Source organism: Oculina patagonica, chromosome 4 (genome assembly GCF_052425735.1).
Source record: "Oculina patagonica isolate OP01 chromosome 4, crgOcupat, whole genome shotgun sequence".
Taxonomy (NCBI): domain Eukaryota; kingdom Metazoa; phylum Cnidaria; class Anthozoa; order Scleractinia; family Oculinidae; genus Oculina; species Oculina patagonica.
The window spans coordinates 60,217,062-60,238,908 of record NC_135761.1 but is presented as its reverse complement, the minus strand read 5'-3'; the positions used below and the strand labels follow the sequence as shown (position 1 = coordinate 60,238,908).

At 37.5% G+C, this 21,847-nt stretch overlaps 2 protein-coding genes across 4 annotated transcripts; one reads left to right on the top strand and one right to left on the bottom strand.

Annotated features, from left to right (window-relative positions):
- Positions 1 to 4,450: 4,450 nt before the first annotated feature.
- On the top strand, positions 4,451 to 13,998 carry LOC144647774 (arrestin domain-containing protein 3-like). 3 transcript variants are annotated; one of them, XM_078507463.1, is made up of 7 exons: positions 4,451 to 4,718; positions 7,356 to 7,582; positions 9,659 to 9,866; positions 10,269 to 10,426; positions 11,224 to 11,446; positions 11,982 to 12,213; positions 12,331 to 13,998. In XM_078507463.1, exons 1-6 carry the CDS (start codon positions 4,466 to 4,468, stop codon positions 12,152 to 12,154), a joined length of 1,242 nt encoding a protein of 413 aa, XP_078363589.1. In that variant the 5' UTR covers positions 4,451 to 4,465; the 3' UTR covers positions 12,155 to 12,213; positions 12,331 to 13,998. The 3 variants fall into 3 exon arrangements, with proteins under 3 accessions (XP_078363589.1, XP_078363590.1, XP_078363588.1); XM_078507464.1 differs by lacking the exon at positions 4,451 to 4,718 and adding an exon at positions 5,168 to 5,511; XM_078507462.1 differs by lacking the exon at positions 4,451 to 4,718 and adding an exon at positions 5,882 to 6,210.
- Positions 13,999 to 15,233: 1,235 nt separating this feature from the next.
- On the bottom strand, positions 15,234 to 21,560 carry LOC144648635 (contactin-associated protein-like 2). The gene is made up of 5 exons (XM_078508143.1): positions 21,482 to 21,560; positions 18,931 to 19,190; positions 16,660 to 16,763; positions 16,515 to 16,525; positions 15,234 to 16,412 (listed from the first exon to the last, which is right to left on the bottom strand). The coding sequence occupies exons 1-5, from the start codon at positions 21,558 to 21,560 to the stop codon at positions 15,817 to 15,819; spliced, it is 1,050 nt and encodes a 349-aa protein (XP_078364269.1). The 3' UTR covers positions 15,234 to 15,816.
- Positions 21,561 to 21,847: the final 287 nt, after the last annotated feature.

The following is a 21,847-nucleotide window of genomic DNA, read 5'->3' as shown; positions in this document are numbered from 1 at the left end:
TCCCGTTTTTATTTTAAAATATATGTTCCTATGTGATACACAACCAATCGGCAAAGTTTGACAAAAATCTTAGTGCAGGTTCTATTCTAGAGGAATGACCTTACATGGGGATTCCGTTTTTAGGCGAGGACGTAGTCTCGAGCCTTATGCTGTCGACCGAGTTTCGTGTGAGAATTACCCTCGACCCCAGGGCCTTCTCGGCGACGAGTTTTCGAGGGTGAGGATTGGCAACTAATCACATGCGACAGGTCACGCGAAGTATCTGTTTGTGCCGTCCGCCATCTTGGTCGTGCGATTGTGAACTTGTGAGGATTTTTTTCGAGAAGCCTTGAGTTGAGGATTGTATCTGTTATTTTCGCGCTCACCTACAAACACATAAAGAGCTCGTAGTGCACGCATACTAAATCGACATACTCGCACACGAGATAGGTCGAGGGTCTACATTTTAATGTTTAATCTGAACTACTGGCGACATTGTCAGCATTGTAACCTGAACTTTAACTGAAGACGAGAAGTGCAGAAGAATATATTGCCACAACTGCTGAGGTGAGCTATCTAAAGTTTATATTTGCTTGTACTTTATTGAATACCGTAATGATGAATAACATAATGGTCAAAGTATTTATGGAATCAAAATAACGATTTTAAAAGGTTAAATATCTGCTAGATGTTGTTATATTTAATTTGCTGGAATTTATAGATCACTAAGCATTGAGAGAGCTTCAAACGCGATCCCTTCTGTCAACAGAACGTTTCATATAATCAGATACTAGGTGATTTTAACATTGATTTTAAAAATAGTGTACAAAGCAGCAATAAATATTAACAAATGATTGTAAAATATGGATACAAACAAACTTATTCCAGGCTTTACCACTGATAACAGAACTACAATTGATCACATTTTATATACAAATCTAAATAAATTAAGTCTCCAAACTGGTGTTCTCGAGACACACTAAAGTGACCTTAAAGCTGTGTGGTTTAATATCAACCATAAAAGAGTATATACATTTTTGTAGGCTATAATAACTAGTAAATGATTTAAGAAGCATAGTGTACATGTAGAAAGATGTGTTAATCAGAAAAAAGAAAAATTTAAGTGAATTCAGTAACTACTTCAGTTGCATTTAATTGTTGTAGTTAATTAGTCTTGGTGTCTAAACAAATATGTGTAAAACAATTATTAAATTTTTAACAATTGATTCTTTCTTTTTTTATGTTTACAGAACAGAATTTAAAAAAACAACAACAGAAAACAACCAAGATACAGTACAGTTTTCAAAGAATCCACTGACAGCTGTGTTTTGTCCTAATTGCTTCAATCTGTTTAATCTGCACTTTGTCAAGAAGCAGCATGAATGTGTGAATGTGGCTATTGCATTGGAACTGGTTACTCTGGAACTGGTTATTGGCCTCTATTAAGCCTCTATGCAATATATAGAAAGCCCAATCCTCACTATGAATGGCAGATATATTTAAACAAAACACAGCGAAAACCATGTAGCAATAACAAGTTAAAACAAAAAACTGTGTAAAACATCTCTGGATTTGCTACTGAAAGACCCTTCAATTCAAATTCATCACTGGCAAACCACTGTATCAACTCTACTTCCTAGACTCCACATGTACTGTATCAAGAAGCTGGACTTATTGGACTTACTTGCATCACAAATTGTACAGATAGTGCAAACGTGCAAACAACTTTCAGCCCCATTTAAATCAAGATACTATATCAACTTTACTTCCTGGAAACTTGTACTTCCTTGCGCTGCATATTTTACCTTTAAATGATATTAAGATTTTGGACTTACTGGACAAAGCTTACATTACAGATTGTACAGTCAGTGCAGACAACTTTAAGCCACATTTAAACAAGAGGCAATCTAGATACATATTTCAAGACATTTTATTCATGCCGAAGTTGTGGAAGTTTCCTTGCTGTCTAGTAAAGTTACAAAATATGTTGCATTCCATTGTCAGAAGTTGTGATAAAAGACATCTTATTAGAATTGTATGAATTTAATTGCCAATTTTGTGATCAAAGCAGCTTATAATTTGCCTTTTATTAACTACAGTAACATTGGTTAGAAACTAACCATACCTTAGAATACACAACTTAAAAACCACCGGAAACAACGTACTACATTTTAACATTTTATTTACCTGACAAACCCATTTTCCCCCCTTTATAGCAAATGACTCAGTGTCTTAACTTTTGACTAACAGTGAGGAGCCCAAAATCGTGACCACTTTTTATGTATTCACATTCTTCCTTGCAGATTTTATCCAATCAGAAGCTTTTCACAGCTTCTGATTGGAAAACGACTGTGTGAAAGAATGTGAATTAATTAAAAGTGGTCACACATTTGGGCTCCTTGCTGTAAATCACACTGAAATCGACGATATCAATTTCGGCGTTCAATTACTTAGATATCTTTTGGACTCACATTTTCACACAATAGACATTTTTGGCTTTGTCAGTGTAAATTGCCCATTTCAAAATCACATGATGCTCCCCAGAGAACGTGTTTTTAACTATCTGAATACCAAGACAATTTTTCTGAATTTGAAAGAAGTAATTCTCAAGAGTGATGTCACAGTCTCAAAAACGAAGCCCGAAAGGTCTCTTCTCAGTTCTTTGTTTGGAATTTTTAGCATAATGACTTGCTTTACTGGAACGTCCTCGCCTTAGTATGCATTGCATACCGGTTATTCGATTTCCGACGATCACGAGAGAGGACTGTACATGTGTAAAACCTGTTTCTGATGGTGATAATGTTGATGATGACGATGATGATGATGATGTAGAAGAAGAAGAAGAAGAAGAAGAAGAAGAAGAAGAAGAAGAAGAAGAAGAAGAAGATGATGATGATGATGATGATGATAACGGCTTAATTAACAGATCCGCAATGTGGCTCTTCCCTGTTAAATTACAAAATATCAAAAAGTTAAAAATTAAAAATAGCTAGTTAATATTCTATTTACAAAATAAAACTGAATTAAAAATTAAAAAGTAGCAAGATATGTATGTGGTTGTTCACATTCATTGGCATCAGTATATTCTTCGATTTTCTTCTACAAGAATGGCAAACACGACAGTTTCCAAGGATCTCTAAGATATCGACAGGCACTATATACACCCACCTCAATCTCAATTTGTTTTTATCTGTGTGACCAGGTTAAGTTTGTTTTTGTTCTGTAAACAACAGCGGACAAATGTAATTCAAACACAAAACGATTTCAGTTTTTGAAGCAAGGACAAAGGGAGAAAGCAACAGGGTCCTATAGTTGACTCGGGCTTTGCCAAAAAGCAAGAGGGCTAATTATAACTCTTGAGTAGTGCTCTTCACAAGAGCTTTAATGCAGCTGACGTACTAATGGATATCTAGCGCCAGGAGGTGGTGGTGGGGCACCATATATATTTTTGGATGGGGGTGTGTCGCTGCAACTCTATACTAGTTTAGACACCGAAAATCCCTACCCTATCCCAGAATTGCTTCTATCAGTCTCGGCAAATAATACCCTATTATAGACTAAAACTGTCTGATTTCTTTACCCTATCCCAGACTAAACTGCTTGAAAATCATACTTTCATAGCGGCACATACCTTTATAGCTCATACATTCAAAGGCAAATTGAGGTTGTGACCTTACTGAAAGCAGCTATGAACTACACATAGTTACGCTTAAATTTTTATATAAAAAATATTACGCTCGGCATGTGACGTGTTCAGTTTAGTTAACGCCACATCAACAGCACGTTTTTATTTCGCGTCACGTCACCTCGTGTCACGTCATCCGTTTTTCATCTTTATGAGTCGAGCAGAGACACGAAGTGTTCGGGCGATCTTTTCTCTCAAATTTTATCCGCTTCTCAAAAATACAGTAGAAACCCGGTAACTCGAACTCTGAAGGGAAACGAGAAACCGTTCGAGTTAGCGGGGTTTCGAGTTATCGGGGTGGATTGAATATTTAATTTGCCAAGTTAATAATTGATAGCTTACTGTTTTTTCAGCACCTCAGTATACAGCACAGTGCAAATTAAACTTATCTCGTCAGAAACTCTAATACGATCATAAATTCTTAGGATAAGAGTGGAAAAAGGCTGTCAAATAGGTGATCTGTTTTGTTGCTCTAATCAATGGGCAACCGTGGCGAGTTGACGCAACTCACGTGGAAAAATAAAGCAAAGTGAGATTGCTTTACTTTATTGGACACTTCATTCATCGAATTACCATGAGGTTGCTCGAAGATCAAGAATCCGGATTTGGATTTTTCCCAATGAAACGCACCCTTAGAGACGCACGCACGTATTAATCGTACGTAAATAATTACGCGTCAGTGAAAATCCACTTTTAGACTACCCCATTCACTTCCCCCTATAATACGTGCTTTTAAGCACGCTAGGTGTGTTTTTTGTTGTACTTCTCATTCGTGCAATTTGTAAATTGATTATCGAAACCATGGGTAAAGTTGATTACTTTATGGTCGAATTCTATGGAGGGAAGAGGACATTTTATCCTGGAGAAGCAATAAATGGCACGCTTCGTCTGAAGGTGAACAAGGAGTTGAAATTGCGAGGCATTCGGTTAGAGTTTCATGGCAAAGCTTCCATACATTGGTCAGAATCGGAAGGATCTGGCGAACACAGGAGGACACGGCATTACAGTAACAGCGAAACTTATATCGATACCTTGGCGACATTGTTTGGCAAAGGTTAGTTTTCATGTTGTTTAATTACTGACATAGACTTGCCTACAAGTCGAGCTCACAGCAGCGCGAAGCGCGAAACCACCAAACCGGAAACGACAAGCGAACGATTTATTGAAAGTCTATTAGTATTACTGGCGATATGGTAGAGCAAGGTCTCTGGAAATTTCAAATTTTCTTTGCTGCCTAGGCATTTCATCTGCCGAATTGTCTTTATGCCTGGCAGCAATTGGTCTAGATCTAGTTCGACAAATTCTCGTTCGACAAATGGAAATTTGCTTTTTGAGTTTCATGAAAGTGCAGATTTTTTTTTCGGCCTGTACTGCTTCAATGACTATTGATCTGGAACAAATGGGTGCCTTGGCAACCTGATAAAATGGTGCAGGGGTGGGGAGGAGGGATTTGCGGTGAGGTGAAACGCTGGCAGCCTCCCCTCCCTTGAACTCCGCTCTACACTGTACTGGGAGTTTGTTACCCGGCGTTGCGTTACGCATCCCCGTGCAAGTAAAAGCGATGTATAAGACTTAAGTATTGATCGTAGAAAGCATGGGTAAAGTTGATTACTTTGTCGTCGAATTCTATGGAGGGAAGAGAACATTTTATCCTGGAGAAGCGATAAACGGCACGCTTCGTTTGAAGGTGAACAAGGAGCTGAAATTGCGAGGCATTCGGTTAGAGTTTCATGGCCTAGCTTCCATACATTGGTCAGAATCGGAAGGATCAGGCGAAAATAGTACGACAAGACATTACAGTAACAGCGAAACTTATATCGACACTTTGGCGACATTGTTTGGCAAAGGTTAGTTTTCATTCTGTTTAATTACTGACGTAGACTTGCCTACAAGTCGAGTTCACAGCAGCGCGAACTGTAAATTTTAAATTATCTTTGTTGCCTAGACATTTCATCTGCCGAATTCTTTTTGTGCCTAGCAGCGATTGGCCTAGTTCGACAAATTCTCGCTCGACAACTGGAAATTCGCTTTTGAGTTTCATGAAACAGCTCAGGATGAAAGTGCAGATTTTTTCGCATGCATCAATACTAATTGGTTGCCTAGGCAACTTGATAAAATTTTGCGGGGGCTGGGAGGGGGGTTGTGGTGGGGGTGGGAAACTTGTAATGGGCTGGCAGCCTCCCCTCCCTTGAAGTCCGTTCCACACTGAGAGTTTGTTAGCCGGCGCTTTTGTCGTGTTTCGCATCCGTGCAAGTAAGCGATGTATAAGACGTAAGTATTGATCATCAAAAGGATGGGTAAAGTTGATTACTTTGTCGTCGAATTCTATGGAGGGAAGAGAACATTTTATCCTGGAGAAGCGATAAACGGCACGCTTCGTTTGAAGGTGAATAAGGAGTTGAAATTGCGAGGCATTCGGTTAGAGTTTCATGGCAAAGCTTCCATTCATTGGTCAGAATCGACAGGATCAGGCGAAAATAGGAGAACACGGCATTACAGTAACAGCGAAACTTATATCGACACTTTGGCGACATTGTTTGGCAAAGGTTAGTTTTCATGCTGTTTAACGTCTGGCAAAATGTCGTATTCTGCAACATGCAGGTGCAAGAGTTCAAAACGCCATTATCTTCATAAGTGTACTGACAGATATTTAATAGCTAGAATTGTGTGTGATAATCTTCAATTATTTCTCTCATTCATGTTTTTAAGCTTTTTGCATATCTGTTATCTATTTCAGCTGTCGAACTCCGTGAATTTTAGACTAAATACATAAGCCTAATTCTTTATGCAGTACGTGTTTGCCGTGGAGCAGTTTCTACAGCCTCAGTATACGAATTTTAAAATATCTTTGTTGCCTAGACATGACATATGCTGTGTTTTTCTGTGCCTAGCAGATATTTATCTATTTCGACCTTTCAGTGGAACTTGTCTTTTGAGTTTACTAGTGCAGATTTTTGGCGTGCTTTTATGTTGTTTGGCGACTGCATTTTGATCAAACAACCTAAGCTGTTAATATAATGGTTCATGTTTTGTTTTGTTTTTTTGTTTTTTTTTTTGGGGGGGGGGGGGTGGGGTGGGGGAGGATGGGAGTGGTGTAGGGGAACTTTTAATGGGCTGACAACCTCTCTAGGGATAGCTTTAAGGAATGCACTCTTGGTCAATTTTTTTGCCAAAAAATGAACATTGCCAAAACAACTTAAAATTTTGCATGTAGGTTTGATAACATCCATGAAACCATGTCCTGGTTTTGTCGCTCGCTTTTGCATGATCTTTAGAAGTTTCTTTGTTGTACTGAAACAAAAAAACTCCATGTAAGACGCCAACGAGAAAAAACAATTTTTTTTGCACACGTTATTTCTTGGAAACAAAGCAAAAGGCCAGCAAAAATAAAAACAATACACCGTTTCACTTATCATGTAAACAAACCCGCATGTAAAATTGGAGTTTTTTTGGCAGAGTTCACAGAAAAATCAAAAATGCCCTTTTTCCACTGAGTCATTCAATTATTGTTTTATAACATAATTGCTGGTGGGTTCGTGCGAGAAAAAATTCTGGCGAAGCATTTGCTCACACTATCAGATCAGCGTGCACTAATGGATTATGGTGCACGCTTAGGACTATACTGAATTTGATTGCATGGCTTTGCTAGCTATGTTACATGAAATAATTCTTGTCTCCACCACAATGATAGGTCCTGGTCAGAGTGGCGATGATCCCGTTCTCCAACCCGGAGATTATTCTTATCCATTCCAGTTTCTTATCCCAAATCAAAATATGCCGACATCTGTTGAAGGAAGTCATGGCTACGTCCGCTACTGGTTGAAGGGCATTATTGATCGGCCATGGAGGTTTGACATCACTACTACAGCAGTGTTTACCATGTTAGAATATGTCGACATCAATACACTTCAGCTCTTGGTAAGTCTGTTATGAAAGTTGGGTCATGATATTGGTGTTGGATAATACTGTATTTTTTGGGTTATAAGGCACACTCGTTTATAAGGGCACCCCAAACTTGGCAACTTAATCATGCAATGTTCCCAAACTGAAAATTCTCTTAAAGGAGTAGGTGAAGAGTTTTAAGGAAGTTAAGGAAAGTTCTCCTTAAACGCAATTTACAAGCATATACTTTGTTTGTAATATATATACCAACTGGTCTGTTTTATTTATTTATTTAAAAAAAAGTAAAAAAAAGTAGCTTTGATCGATCCATGCCAGGCACCTCACATATTATAGTAGATAAATTACAGAATTTGCCTTCCAAGGGGTTTTGGCGACAGGCAACATTGCTCCAAAATAGCTAGAAAATATAGCAACAATCTTGTTCCAGAGCACCGTCACGGCCGACAGAAACTAGCACTGAAAGGGTGTATATGCCAATTAAAGAATGGTTGCGTGAAAGGGCAAAGAGAATCACTGCATTAGCATTATTTGTTTACATTCTTAAAGATGATTTCCAGTCCGTACTGCGCAATCTCCGCCTGCAATGTTTGTGAGTCTCACAAACAGAAGAATGTTTACTAGCAAAAATAAAAATTCCGGGACAAAACTTACCTTTTTCTTCATTATAAACGCCAGATATCCTTGCAAAACAATAATAACGAGTAAAAAGAAGCTCGACGGTATTTCAAACGGACGTTTTAGCTCATCGTGAATTCTTGAACGAAACGATCCGTAATGGCGAACTAAAAAACTTCATGTACGCTATCACCGAAGTGTAACGTTTCAACGAATTCAAAACAAAAATGAAAACAAACCCTGAGTCTGCGCAGTACGGACTGGAAATCATCTTTAATCATCTTAATTGTGCTGTGAAATCATCATGTGCGCAGGACTGCTGGTATATTGTTGGGGTGTCAGCAGCCACTGCTAAAAAGCATGACTTATGGACAATCCACCATGTGTACATGTATGTACATTAATTTGAAAAAAATAACTTTCTATAAGATTATTATGTACTGCAGACTACATTAATTGCAATAATTATAATTAACTTACAGACGAATCAAAGGCCATAATGCTTTTTGCAAGTGAATGGTGTATTAAATACAAATTATAATCAACACTTGACCACTGCATTTATTTACAAGTCATAAAATTTTATAATTATATTTAAACTGTATTCCACATTATACAAATGATTACGTGTTGTAGAATGTATGGTCGGGTTGCTCTAAACAGAAGACAAAATTAAAATTTATCAATAAAGGTACATAAATTTTATCTTGCTTGCATGCAGTTGACTTAAAAGGTCAGTAAGCTTGGGGTCTGACAGACTGCATTGGGAATAAGAAACATGTACACATGCTGTAAGAATTGTATTGAATAATTTTGAGTAAATTATAAGATAAGGTGGGTAGAAGATCCCACTATAATGAAAGGTCCGAGAAAGCTTTAGCCATTAGGGGAGTAATGCTGGCAGGAGGAACAGTCACGTGTCTTTACTTATGAAAACCATTTATGTGACGGTGTGACATATTTACTAAACATCATCTTGATTTGGAAAAATCTAATTTACATTTACTTTCTACACACTAATTTACATATGCGATTTCTAAAACCGGTTTCGTCTAAGACCTCGTCAGTTGTTCGCCATACAAAATTGTATGGCGAACAACTGACGAGGTCTTAGACGAAACCGGTTTTAGAAATCGCATATGTAAATTAGTGTGTAGAAAGTAAATGTAAATTAGATTTTTCCAAATCAAGATGATGTTTAGTAATACTTTCTTGGCTTCGACAAGCAAAATCGCTCAGAAATGACATATTTACTATATCGTAGTTTTCAAGAGAATGTCAATGCTAACAAATGAGATTTAGATTTTTCTAGAATGTGGCTTTCAGAAACAAATTTGTCAGAGTGATTCATTGCTCCCTTTTACATTTTTTAAAATAGGAAATGTTAATCTTTACTTGCCATTAGTTGAAGAAAAAAAAAACTTAGAAAATAAATATGGTAACTAATTAATATTTTTGCATTTGATTCCTGAGTAGCAACCCTGTCAGATGTCAGAGGATCGTGATGTTGGATGTCTTTGCTGTAAGTCTGGTCCACTCAGTGTCACTGTATATACTGACAGAGGTGGCTACTGTCCCGGCGAGGCAATCGGTGTCTCTGCAGTCATCAATAATCATTCAAAGAATGAAATTATTGGTCTGGAGATTCAACTTATTCAAGTTACCATATATATTGCCTCTTGTGGTAAGACTTCAACTTTATATAGCGGAGCATCATCATCATTAATATTATTTTTAATTTATTAATTATTATCCAAATATTATTGCGGTTTTCAGTGAATTGCGAACTCTGAAATTTAAAATCCAACTAACGATTGCGTTTTTCGCTGCCCTCAATCATAATTTTGATGAGTGACTGCCAACGAACAATGACAATCAGAAACAAACAAAATGGATCAAAATCTACCAATCACAACTGACAGGTGTGACCTTTTGACACGGGTGAAGTGAACTTTTGTTTCCCGAGAGGTCCGCTAAGATGATTGACGGCAGCAAAAAACGTAAACCAGTGGTCGAGGATTGAAGTGCAGAGTTCGCATTTCACTGAAAACCGCAATTTTTTAAATGCAAAATGTTTTATCTTTAGGAAAGCAGAAACATTGTGAGGACAGAGTGGCAACCATGCTTCAGGAAGGAGTGAAGCCTGGGGAAGAGAGTCGTATGCCAATGGTGGGATTTCCAGTCCCCTCTCTACCCCCCTCTATGTTGAGCTGCAGATGCATGAGGATGTCATACATGTTAAGGGTAATTCTTTTTTCGCTGATAATCAGGGCTGGCCAGGGTTTTGGGGTATATGGTATACAGGGGGATTTTAAAATGGGTATACAGCAATTTATGCTAAAATCAGGCCTTTAATGGGTATAAAGTATGCATGCTGGGTTTTTCCAAAATTTTGGTATTTTGCATGATTTTGAGGGGAAATTTTGGGTATTCTGTGTATGTGATTTTCAGGTCAGTATATTGGTATACCACTTACCCCCCAGTTGAACCTTGATAATTGCAATCAAGTAGCAGAAATGCTACTCCTAATTAGCGGCAAAAAGCATATACTGTATGGGAAAACTTTTAATTGTGTTGGGGGTAGTGCATTACCTAACACAAAGTGATTAAAACCAGAGTATAACAAATGTGTATTTGTTAAAAAAAGGGGGGGGGGGGTCACTTGTCTAAATTTAAAAATGCGCAGTGTTGCTGTTTTACCAAACAGTGCATCGCTGTCGGCAGTAAAATTGAAGGAAAACTACCTGTCCTTGTCAGAATTTAATTTTTTTCGTTTTTCGCGATTTTATGGCAGGGCAGTAGTAGTCCAGTCCTTGAACTTTTTCTTTCACACGTCCTTTATAGGGGTTGAATTCAAACCCAGACACAAGAAGGGAGAGGCCAGGGAGATGCCAGGGTTCAACCCCTATAAAGGGCATGTGGAAGAGAAAGTTCAGGGACTGGAATAGGGCAAAAGCAATTTGCTTTTATGATCTTACAGGTACATACAGAGCATGTGACTACAGCCAACTCTAACTATTTATCTATACTTTTTTCATTAGCTGAAAGTGCGTGTGAAGGGCGCATTTAATTCAAATTTAAACATCCCAATCACTATTGGTTCAGTGCCGTACAGGCCACCTATGCAGCCACAGTACCCCCAGCCAGCGGCAGCTTCTTTTACTGGTCCACCTCCACCCCTAGCAGGATTTAGCGGACCACCTGGCTATCCGGGACCTTCTGCACAGTACGGCACTGATGGGGCACAGGCCTATCCCAACATGGGTGAGTAATCTTTGCCTAATTAAATATTTTTTTTTCCTATGGAGAGGGAGTTGAAAGGGTAATGGAGTTCCCAGTGTTGTGGTCTGGTCTTGTTGTGAAATTATATTTGGGGTATCTGCAAAATTTCCTCATTCCTTGTAAACTACTTAATGCAGTCTGGTCGTCGTCCCCCACAAAGTGTTGTAAATTAAGTGCATGAAGCACTCACATTGCCCCACATGCATGGAAATGCGCTATATAAAAGCCGTTATTATTTATTATTAAAATAAAAACTGGAATTTGGGCAAACTTTCACTGGGAAAATGGGACTGGGAATCGTAAACAAGAAACAATGGAACTGGGAGTGGGAATGAGATTTGAGAAAATTTGGAAAACAATAGGCTGGGAAAATGTGATTGATACTCCCATCCATGGGGTAGTAGAAATACTCCTAGTAGCTTTATGCTATGAAAACTGGGATAATCTCAGTCTGTAGGGACACTTTTGGCCAGTCGTTCTTGTGTAACAGAGCTTGTTTGTCTATTTTTGTCTGTAGCTCCGCCATCTTATGCCGAGTGTGTTAGAGGAGGCGCCACCATAACTAATGAAGGTGATTCTGGAAAAGCCTTGGGCGACAGTTCATTTACACCAATGTACCCGTTTGTTAATAACTACCAGTTTCCTTCTGCTCCACCGGCCGCATTTCAACAGGATCCAGCATATAAATAAACTTTTAAGATGTACTTTGCTAAGTGCCCAGGAGTGACGCCTTTTGCACAGTAACGCGAGTCTACATCATAATAATAATATTAATAATAATAATAATAATAATAATAATAATAATAATAATAATAATAATAATAATAATAGTTAATTCAAACTCTTTTGCTGTTAAAAACATGTAGAAACAAATGTAGAAACAAATGCTGTACTTTATATAAGTGTGGTTTTAGATGTGGCTAGGCCATCTTATTTGTGATGAAACTTGGCCATCGTTTCACGCTCTCAACCTAATCCTGAAGAGAGACTCTCGCCCGGGTGTAATATTGTAGAACCTTCGAATGAGGTGTATTAATTAAGTTGTATATTTATCATCTAGCAGTCAGTCGTATTACCTTATTATAGGAATATAACGAAACATTTTAACAACGCGAACAAAATTCGACTCTCTCCCGGGTGTAATATTGTAGAACCTTCGAATGAGGTGTATTAATTAAGTTGTATATTTATCATCTAGCAGTCAGTCGTATTACCTTATTATAGGAATATAACGAAACATTTTAACAACGCGAACAAAATTCGACTCTCGCCCGGGTGTAATATTGTAGAACCTTCGAATGAGGTGTATTAATTAAGTTGTATATTTATCATCTAGCAGTCAGTCGTATTACCTTATTATAGGAATATAACGAAACATTTTAACAACGCGAACAAAATTTACGCGTAATAAAATTAACGCGAATTTAAGAAAAGTTCTGGTTAAATCCTTATAGTAAAAAAGTTAACGTCAATAAAATTACGCGAATTTTTGAAATTCGCGTTAATAACATGTATCGTTAATTTCCTATTATAAGGTAGATTGAGTATCTAATTACTAATAATACTAAAATTTATAAGTTATTGCATAGCGATAATATTATAGGCTGCTGGCCCTTAAGACTTGTTCCATTCGATCGTTTTTGATTCATTGGGACAAAACGCTACGGGTACGGGTCTAAATAGACACGAACTCGGCGAGACGAGAAGTAAAAAGATCCCAGATAGTGCTCGCTCCTCGCGGTCTGTTTATTTGTTTGTTTGTATGTTTGTTTTTACAAATCTATCGAACTAGAAAATGCCAAGTAGTTTAATAGAGAAGTCCCCGAGGGATTCCCATATAAATGAGACGGAGATGCTCGGGGGTTTTAGGTTGTCTCGATGATGACATTTTTAAACTCACATTGGTTTTTTACAAGAGCAATAATTTCAGGGTTTGAGAATCTAGTCTCTAGCGATCTCAAATTTTGCTGAAAACTGCAGTAGACTCCTTTTTTACCAAACGTTGGGCAAAGTCTTCGTGGATCTTAGCCGTCGAGTCTCCACAGTCAACAAATTAAATTCGGAAGGTCAACGTTAACGTACATCCCCTTTTATCAAGGACTCCGTGAGGATTTTGATTGGTATAAAGCAATCAGTCCGTTATTAAAAGAGTCTTCACCGACTATAATTGTAAAATGAACTTTATCGCTTATGTATATTAGTACTTTCATAATAGTTGTATTAGCGTTTTTAAAAATGTTTATTTAGTATTCTAGCAAGCGCAACGTGTTTGTTAAACGAGGGAAGTGCTATAATTTATTTAGTTCAGAAAATTTCCTCTCATTACGACAGCTGGGGAAAGTGTTAAAATATTTGAATGGACACTAACTGCATTTACTTAGTATTTATATGAATGGTTGTCCTTTATTTGACTACCTTTGGAGTTCATCTAATGGATAAACATAAAATAGTAAAATAAAATTATTGCGTAACTTGTTTTTAGTTGCGTTTATTGAATAAAAGCACAGGAATAGTGCGATGCTTTTTTTCGACAATATGCAATGTCATCTGCAGATGTGGGCCTTAAATATTTGTTTAATTGTTTTGTTTAATTTTCATTGATTATTACAACATTTCAAGTCTCCCTTCCATTTCTAACATCCCATAACTACAGTAGAACCCCGGTATCTCGAACTCTGAAGGGAAACGAAAAACAGTTCGAGTTAGCGGGGTTTCCATCCTCGGAGACCCAGGGGCAGTTAGTGGGGCGAAACGAAGGAATAAACCGGGCAGAAATCGTAGCGACGAAAGTTTTCAAGAACGGCACCGTTCTTGAAAACTTTCGTCGCTACAATTTCTGCCCGGTTTATTCCTTCGTTTCGCCCCACTAACTGCTGCTGGGTCTCCGAGGATGCGGGGTTTCGAGTTATCGGGGTCTATTGAATATTTTATTTGCCAAGTTAATAATTGATACTTAACTGATTTTTCAACACTTCAGTATACAGTACAGTGCAAATTAAACTCTTAAGAAATTCTAACAAGATCATAAATTCTTATGATAAGAGTGGTTAATAAATACGGGATGTGTTCGTTCGGCTCTAACGGGCACTAAGCTGTGGATCCGCCTTTTTCTCAAATTTGTTTACATCGACATAAATATCTTGCAAACAAATCTTCATAGTTACTCACTGTTAGTAGCAGGTAGTAGTAATATAACTAATGATTGGGGCCCTCCAACTATGTTTTCTTTGAACTGAGCTTTTTGTTTACGTATATGGCTGACAATACTAATTTTACTAATTAAGAGGAAGAATAATACAATTTAAATGCATTCAAAGAAGCTCTTTGTTATTCATTTGGCTACTGATTTCAAGTATTCTCGGCTAGGCTTGTATGGCCATCCCCTTTTTTTTCTCTGTTTAGCGTCGTCCGACCGACCCAGATTTTCGCGTTTTCAAAAAAAAAAAAAAAAAAAAATTATACAGAAGGTATAGAAGGCAATGACACATTATTTTAAATAATGTTTCATCCTTTTTACGCTGTTCTTGTTTGAGTTTAACCACGACGTCGATTTTTCCTTCCTCCATTGCCGCCATGTTGACTTTGTAACCATGTCTTCTTGTTTCCAGGCTCCACGGACATTATGCTGAGATACCGGGCCTCCTAGTTCCAGACTCCTTATCCACTTTTTTTTTTGAATTTTTTTTTTTAATTCCGACCGACCGACCCAAAATCAGAAAACACATACGACGATAAACGAAAAAAAAAGGGGATGGCCTATGTTAAAAAAAAAAAACCCGGCTTCCACAGATAGAGCGATTTTCAGTTTTCCTTGATATGATTACACATGGATAAAAGCAACACAGAAGACGGACTAGAAACTAGCAAATTGATTAACTTAGCGAACGGATGCGAATGTGCATGCACGGATTTTGTTGGTTTGGCGAACACGCAAACCGTACCGAAGCGTAAAGATTGCGTGTAGTCATTTTCGTTGAATTCACGTTGCTCCCTTTCAGCATTCTGATTCGGTAAATTGAACTAAACTCTCTCCTTAATTATAAGGGATATTTTAAACGGGAAAACACACAAAGCTTGGTTTGATTCTAACAAGGACGCATGAAACGAATCGTAAACACTCAGAATAAACAGTTTTTCAAGGTCATACAAAAATCGCCCTAATTTGATCACAATTAAAGTTCTCTACTAATGTTCTGGCTGAAAGCAATAGCCGCAGGATATTATTATAACGCCTTGGTATCTTATTTTATCGTCTGTTACTTTGGTGTCGACGATACCAACATATGATTAGATTGATTGAGGAAAGTGAATCTTGCAAAACGTGACGTAAATTAATGTTAGTATTGACTCGATTATACCGGGAAGCCATAACAGTACAGCTTTCCAAGAGTGTGCCATCCATGTTCATATATGCCCACTGTGTCACCAAACTTCAGCTGACTGACGGGTAATGATGACTTGTCTGTGAGATAACCGCTGTCCTCTCGTATTACATAGTCGTTCTTGTCGCAGTTGCACTTTAAAAGGGATGACGCGCACGAGTTGGTCATTCCGCATGCGCATTTGCCACTTCCAGGAGTTGCCCCTCCCCAATAGTTCATTCGTGTACCATTACGTGACACCCACCAACCACTTTTAAGCAGAGAGCGAAAACATTCATACTTAATGAACTGCTCGCACTGGCCTGACACAGCAGCGAGGTTTCCTAGTTGCAGGAGACTGGCGCCTTGATAACTGATATCACGTGAATAACACCCCGGAGGATCACAACCCGAGACATACGTCCTGTCTTCGCTGTCGTGACTAATGACTGTCACGCCAACTCCGTTCTTGGCTGTCATGTTGCAGTAGACAGTAAAGGGTGTCACGCCGGTTTGATAGACGGGAGAAATGACATAAAATCCGCTCGGAGCTGAAGAGTTCAAAGCTTTCCAATCACTACATGTTGCTAAGTAAACAAACAGCAACACAGTGAATTTTATGCGAAGTAAGTGGATTGTTTCCATATTCGGTACAAAACAAATTTATGACCGTCGCCGCTTTGATGGACTGCGAAACAGTCTACGTCACGAAATGTCAAATATAACATTAAGAAAATTTGGTGACACACTTAACATCTTACCTCCCCTACACCCTGCCCTACCCCTTTTACCCCAGTTCAAATAGAAAAAATGATGGTAAACTCACCTGTTAACTGATTACAAGTGGCACCTTTCCAATAGCCTACGCAGGCGCAGAGTGGCTCGTCACTGTTCAAGGTATAACATATCCCACCGTTCTGACAGTTAGAGGTCTGGCACTAGTAAAAAAATTTATATATGGCACATGAGTCGTGACGAGATTTTCACAGAATATCTATAAGCTGTTATCTCAGACGAATTGCTAAGACAAAGAAAATTAATTTTACATTTTTTACCTCATGGTAATGGGGTATTAAAAAGATTATCGACTTCACTCACTCGCTCACTTCATTCTGGTATTAAAGGAGAAGTTCACTCCAGAATGGCCATTTATTTTCTTTACGCTAATGAAAATTTTATTCAAAGATATGTTATTCACCAAAACTTCAGCCTCCAACGTGCGCTATAACCCTACGAAATCTTTCTCAAAACTCGACAACTGAACGCCGCCCTTTTGGAGCTAGTAATGTATACGTGACGTCAAGGAACTCAGCCTGAAGTTTGGCGGGAATATCAAAATACTCGAAACTCCTTGTTTCTTCGTAGTGGCTTTTGTTTGTCAAAATGCCTGTTTTTGCATCTCCATTTTGCTCAAACAGAGCTCCAAGAAATACAAAAAACAAGGAGTTTCGACTATTAAAATATTCCAGCCAAACTTCAGGCTGAGCTCTTTGACGTCACGCATACATTACCAGCTCCAAGATGGCAGCGTTCAGTTGTCAAGTTTTGGAAAAGATTTCGTAGGGTTATAGCGAACGTTGGAGGCTGAAATTTTCGTAAATAACATATCTTTGTGTAAACATTTTATTGGCGTAAAGAAAATAAATGGCCATTCTGGAGTGAACTTCTCCTTTAAACAATTAATTTATGCATTAAACAGTAAACGTGCTGACAGAAAGTTCCTTTAAACGTATTCAGCACATGTCAATCAGAAACAAATTATTCACCAACCTCATTCCCAGGGCCTCCCTCTTCCAGGGAACGAGGCTGGTTGTTTACAAAAGAAATTTCCTAAATACGAAAGAGGATCAAGGGTTATTACACTTTATAAAATCGTTCTACGAAGACTGAGAGCGCCAGCTATCAATGACCCATTCACGCAATTCTCATGAAAAAAGAAAACTTTCAAAGGCAAATGAAGTGAGATTGTAACTTATTGATAGCAAGTATGAAATACATGCAGTTACGCTTGCCATGTGACGTGATTTAGTAAACGTTTCAGCTCACTAGAGACACGAGATCCACGCAGCATGTTATTGTTTCGCGTCATGTCATCTCTTGTCACGGCATCCGTTTTTCATCTGTTTGAGCTGAGCAGAAACACGAAGGGCTTTGGCGCATCTTTCTCTCAAATTTCATCGGCTGATCACAAATAACGCTTGTCGCTGCCCGGTACGTATATACGTGCTGCCGGAAAAGTAATTTAAAACGCAATTCAGCGCATCTCAGACAGTAACAAACATATTCAAAGGTTACACTTTATTTTAGAGGGGGAAAAATAGAATTTGCGCTACGAAGGCAGAGAGTACAAATCATCAATGACCCATTGACGCAAATTCCATGAAAAAAAATTCAAGGGCAAACGAAGTGAGACCGTTACATTATTGAACTCTTATTTGGAAAAAAAGCGAAGGACGGTACTTCATTGAATTACCATGAGATGGCTCGAAGAGCCTTTGATTTTTTATTTGTTTGGAGCCCAAAATAGGGAAATATATAGTTTGTTTCTGTTTTTGTTTTTTGTTTTTTTCGAAAAAAAACTATGCATCTGCAACTGATCGTCTGTTGAAGTAAAGTCGTCCCTGGCAGTCTGATAGGAGGTTACCCAACCCCACGAGTCATCTTTTATCGGGCGTTTATAAGTCACTAATAACCGTGCCGTCAATGACAACCGTTTCAACCCAATATTCGTCTCCAGAGCTGCTTGTCCCTCTTAGCCGGCGAAGCCTGTGCACGAGAAACAAGTAGCTCTGGGGACACATGATTTGATTGGATAGATATTAGCAAAAGAAACAGCCAAACAAATGAATCGTTTTTAAAATCCCGTTGTTATACGAGATTTTAAAACGATTGATTTAATTAGCTAGATTTGAAACTCCCTTTGTTATAATTTCTTCAATCAAATCATGTGTCTCCAAAGCCACTTGTTTCTAGTGCACAGGCTTCGCATTAGAGGAACAAGCGGCTCTGTGGACGAGAATGGTTTCACCCATGCTTTGAACTCTGTATTTGTGTAAGAGTTCCATTTACAAGCTAAAATCTTTTATCAACGGTAAACTTACTAACCTTTCCTGCACGAAATTTCCATCCCTTTCTCTTTGTTTTCTTTCTCATTATTCTTCCATCCAGTACTTCGCAGGGGTAATGCTTGGAGTAGGTCTGAGGACCAAGATTAAAGCTGTCGCACAGTCTACTTAGGATGCATTTCATTTGACATTCCTGATCGCTTGCTACGTGAACAGATGATATGACACGCCCCTTAAGCACGTGATCAGGGACCAACTTGCTGAAACGGATTAACGGTGGATAGCCAGAACAGGTGTCGGCTGAAAGATAATGAGATGAAAAGGTTAAAGCAGTTAGACTTGATGTTAGGGCTTTCCACAAGTTGCTCGGCAAATTTTTGGCAACTTTTCATGTTTCGAGCAACTTTTTCCCCTTCGAGCAACTTGTTCCCTCTTGAGCAATTTCCAGACCGAAGATCTCCGAAGATTATCCGAATGTTGTTCAAAGGCCTTACGAACGTTTCCGAGATTTACGAAGTTTGGCGAAGATTTTCGAGAAACTCCTGAAAACGTACAAAAACTCCTCAGCAAACATGACGTCATTATTTTACAAATTTTCTCTTTGATATGTTATTTAGATACTTCTTTTGCTGTAAAATTGCATAAAACTGCTTTTATTTGTTTAGAAATCTAACCCTCAAAGGGAAATTAACATAATTATATTCAAAGAAATTATCTTGATTAGTAGCGCCGTTGTGGATTTTTGGAGCAACTTTCGAGCAACTTTTTGAGAAATCACGGGCAACTTTTTGGGAAACCTTTAGCAACTTTTGGAAAGCCCTACTTGTTGTAATGATAATAATAATAATAATAATAATAATAATAATAATAATAATAATAATAATTTTAAAAATTTTAAGCAATAACTTTATTTCACAATAATCATTAAAAAAAATGTACACACATCGATAAAAAGGTACAGAATTAAAAATCAGCTGTTAAAAAAGTCAATAAAATGTCTTTGCAATTATAATAATAATAATAATAATAATAATAATAATAATAAATAATAATAATAATGATAATAATAATAATAATAATAATAATAATAGTAATAATAATAATAATAATAATAATAATAATAATAATAAGTTTAAACGTTCCCGTCTTTGGCTACACCAGCAATGCGGAGGGAAACTTTGAGCGCAAATTTATATCAATGAATTATTTTAGGTTGTATTAACATCAAAATTGGTTGCCATGGTAACGTCAATAGAGGTCAAAATATATTTTTCAACCTATCAAGGCTAATTTAAAATACTGAGAAACTACTCGGTAAAAGTTTTTTTCTATTTCCGTGTAATTAGAATAAAGAGCTTTTCTAAAACTTTTGAAAGAAAATCTGTCGGTAGACTCCAGACTTATGTAATTTTGCAAAACTTTAAGGTGGCTCTGAACCCTACTGTCGACAGATTTGTTTTTAAGAATACATAAAACATATTCCGTTTGCCAATGAAGCAAAAATTTATCAATAGAAAAAGCTTTCACAGAGTAATTTTTAAGTTATTTGCCTCAAAAGGTCAAAATAGTGTATTTTACAATCTGTTCATGTTGCCATGGATTTGAATTTTGACGTCATTTGGATCCAGTTTTGTCTCCTGATAAAAGCTTCTCTGGTTTACAGTAAACGTTTTTCAGCCGCATCATCGGGCTAGCTGTAGTAGAATGCCAGATGGGAAATTCTAAAAAAGTAATAAGAAAATAACGCGGAAGATCTCGCAAGTTTATTGTTGTTATCCGAGTTACAATCTTTCCCGTAACCAGTCTGCTTCATTACAAGTATTCTAGTTTGGTTTATTTATTATTATCTCCCTGAGAAAATTCCTTAAAGGGACAGTGTCGTGAGAATTCTTCAAAGTTTTGTTTAAGCTATGCTATAACTATGGGAGGGTGCACTCACTGATCAAATAAACAACCTTTTTAAATTAAAAGAAAAGTTTTAATAAATCTAATCTCCAAGATGTGAATAAACCCTATTCAAAAACACATAAATAATTCGTTAAGAAAATACAATGGAAATTAATGTTTAATGAGTGTCTTTATATCTGATAAAGACACAGCTAACTTTCATGTCCAACTTTCTTGGCCAAAATAACCCCAAACTCTAAGCATCAGGACAAGAATGAAAAGATCTACATCACTAGTTTTTTAAGCCGTTAAATAAACTGGCTGTTCGTGTTTTATCAAGTCTAAAACACTCGGCTGTGCCTCGTGTTTCAAACTTGACGAAGCACTTCTGCTCGTTTATTAAACACTACGTCAATGATTTTATATGATTGTCTTTCAAGGAACACCGTTAACTTGAGAACGTCGGTTCGACTTTGTCAAGGTTAAATTACTTTCTTTTGACCCCATCCATAGCTACACCACTTTTTAACAATTTTCATGATTAGGCCAGGCTACTATTAATGGATTTCCGCGCAATATATTACATTGGATTTCAAGTAACACTATATCTCGGCGATTCTGCCCGGCATAAAGCTAGATATATTGGACGAAGAGAACACTTCCTTTTTTACCTGCGAACATACGACACACTTAATTCTACTTACCAGCTTCGAAAGATTGCGTTCTTGAAAGGACAAATAGTAAAGTTAACTTTACTCGGAAGACGGCTGTATTTCTATTCATGTTCGTAACTTTTTCACTTAGATCTAAATATATCAAATAAAACCTTCGGTGTGCGAAATTAATAAGTAGTTTACCTTTTGACCTTGGAAATTATATTATGTATGAGAGAACTAGGAAATAACAAGCATTGTATGAAAGAAAACAGGATTAAAGATTAACAACTTTTTAATTGCAATTTTCTGAACCTTTCTTTTAAATCTCTTTAGTTCAAAATGCCTCCTGGAAATAATCAAAAATAAAATGGAAGTTCGCCATGTTCGTTGTGCAACGAGAGGACCTTTAGTTGA

Bases quoted from the DNA above. Each gene is read 5' to 3' on its own strand.
- LOC144648635 (XM_078508143.1), bottom strand. From the start codon at position 21,560: ATGAATAGAAATACAGCCGTCTTCCGAGTAAAGTTAACTTTACTATTT. The intron at 19,191-21,481 runs GTAAGTAGAATT...ATTATCTTTCAG, and splicing joins AACGCAATCTTTCGAAGCTG to CCGACACCTGTTCTGGCTAT. The intron at 16,764-18,930 runs GTTAGTAAGTTT...TTTTTTTACTAG, and splicing joins GGAAATTTCGTGCAGGAAAG to TGCCAGACCTCTAACTGTCA.
- LOC144647774 (XM_078507463.1), top strand. From the start codon at position 4,466: ATGGGTAAAGTTGATTACTTTATGGTCGAATTCTATGGAGGGAAGAGG. The intron at 9,867-10,268 runs GTAAGACTTCAA...TTTTATCTTTAG, and splicing joins CATATATATTGCCTCTTGTG to GAAAGCAGAAACATTGTGAG. The intron at 11,447-11,981 runs GTGAGTAATCTT...TTTTGTCTGTAG, and splicing joins ACAGGCCTATCCCAACATGG to CTCCGCCATCTTATGCCGAG.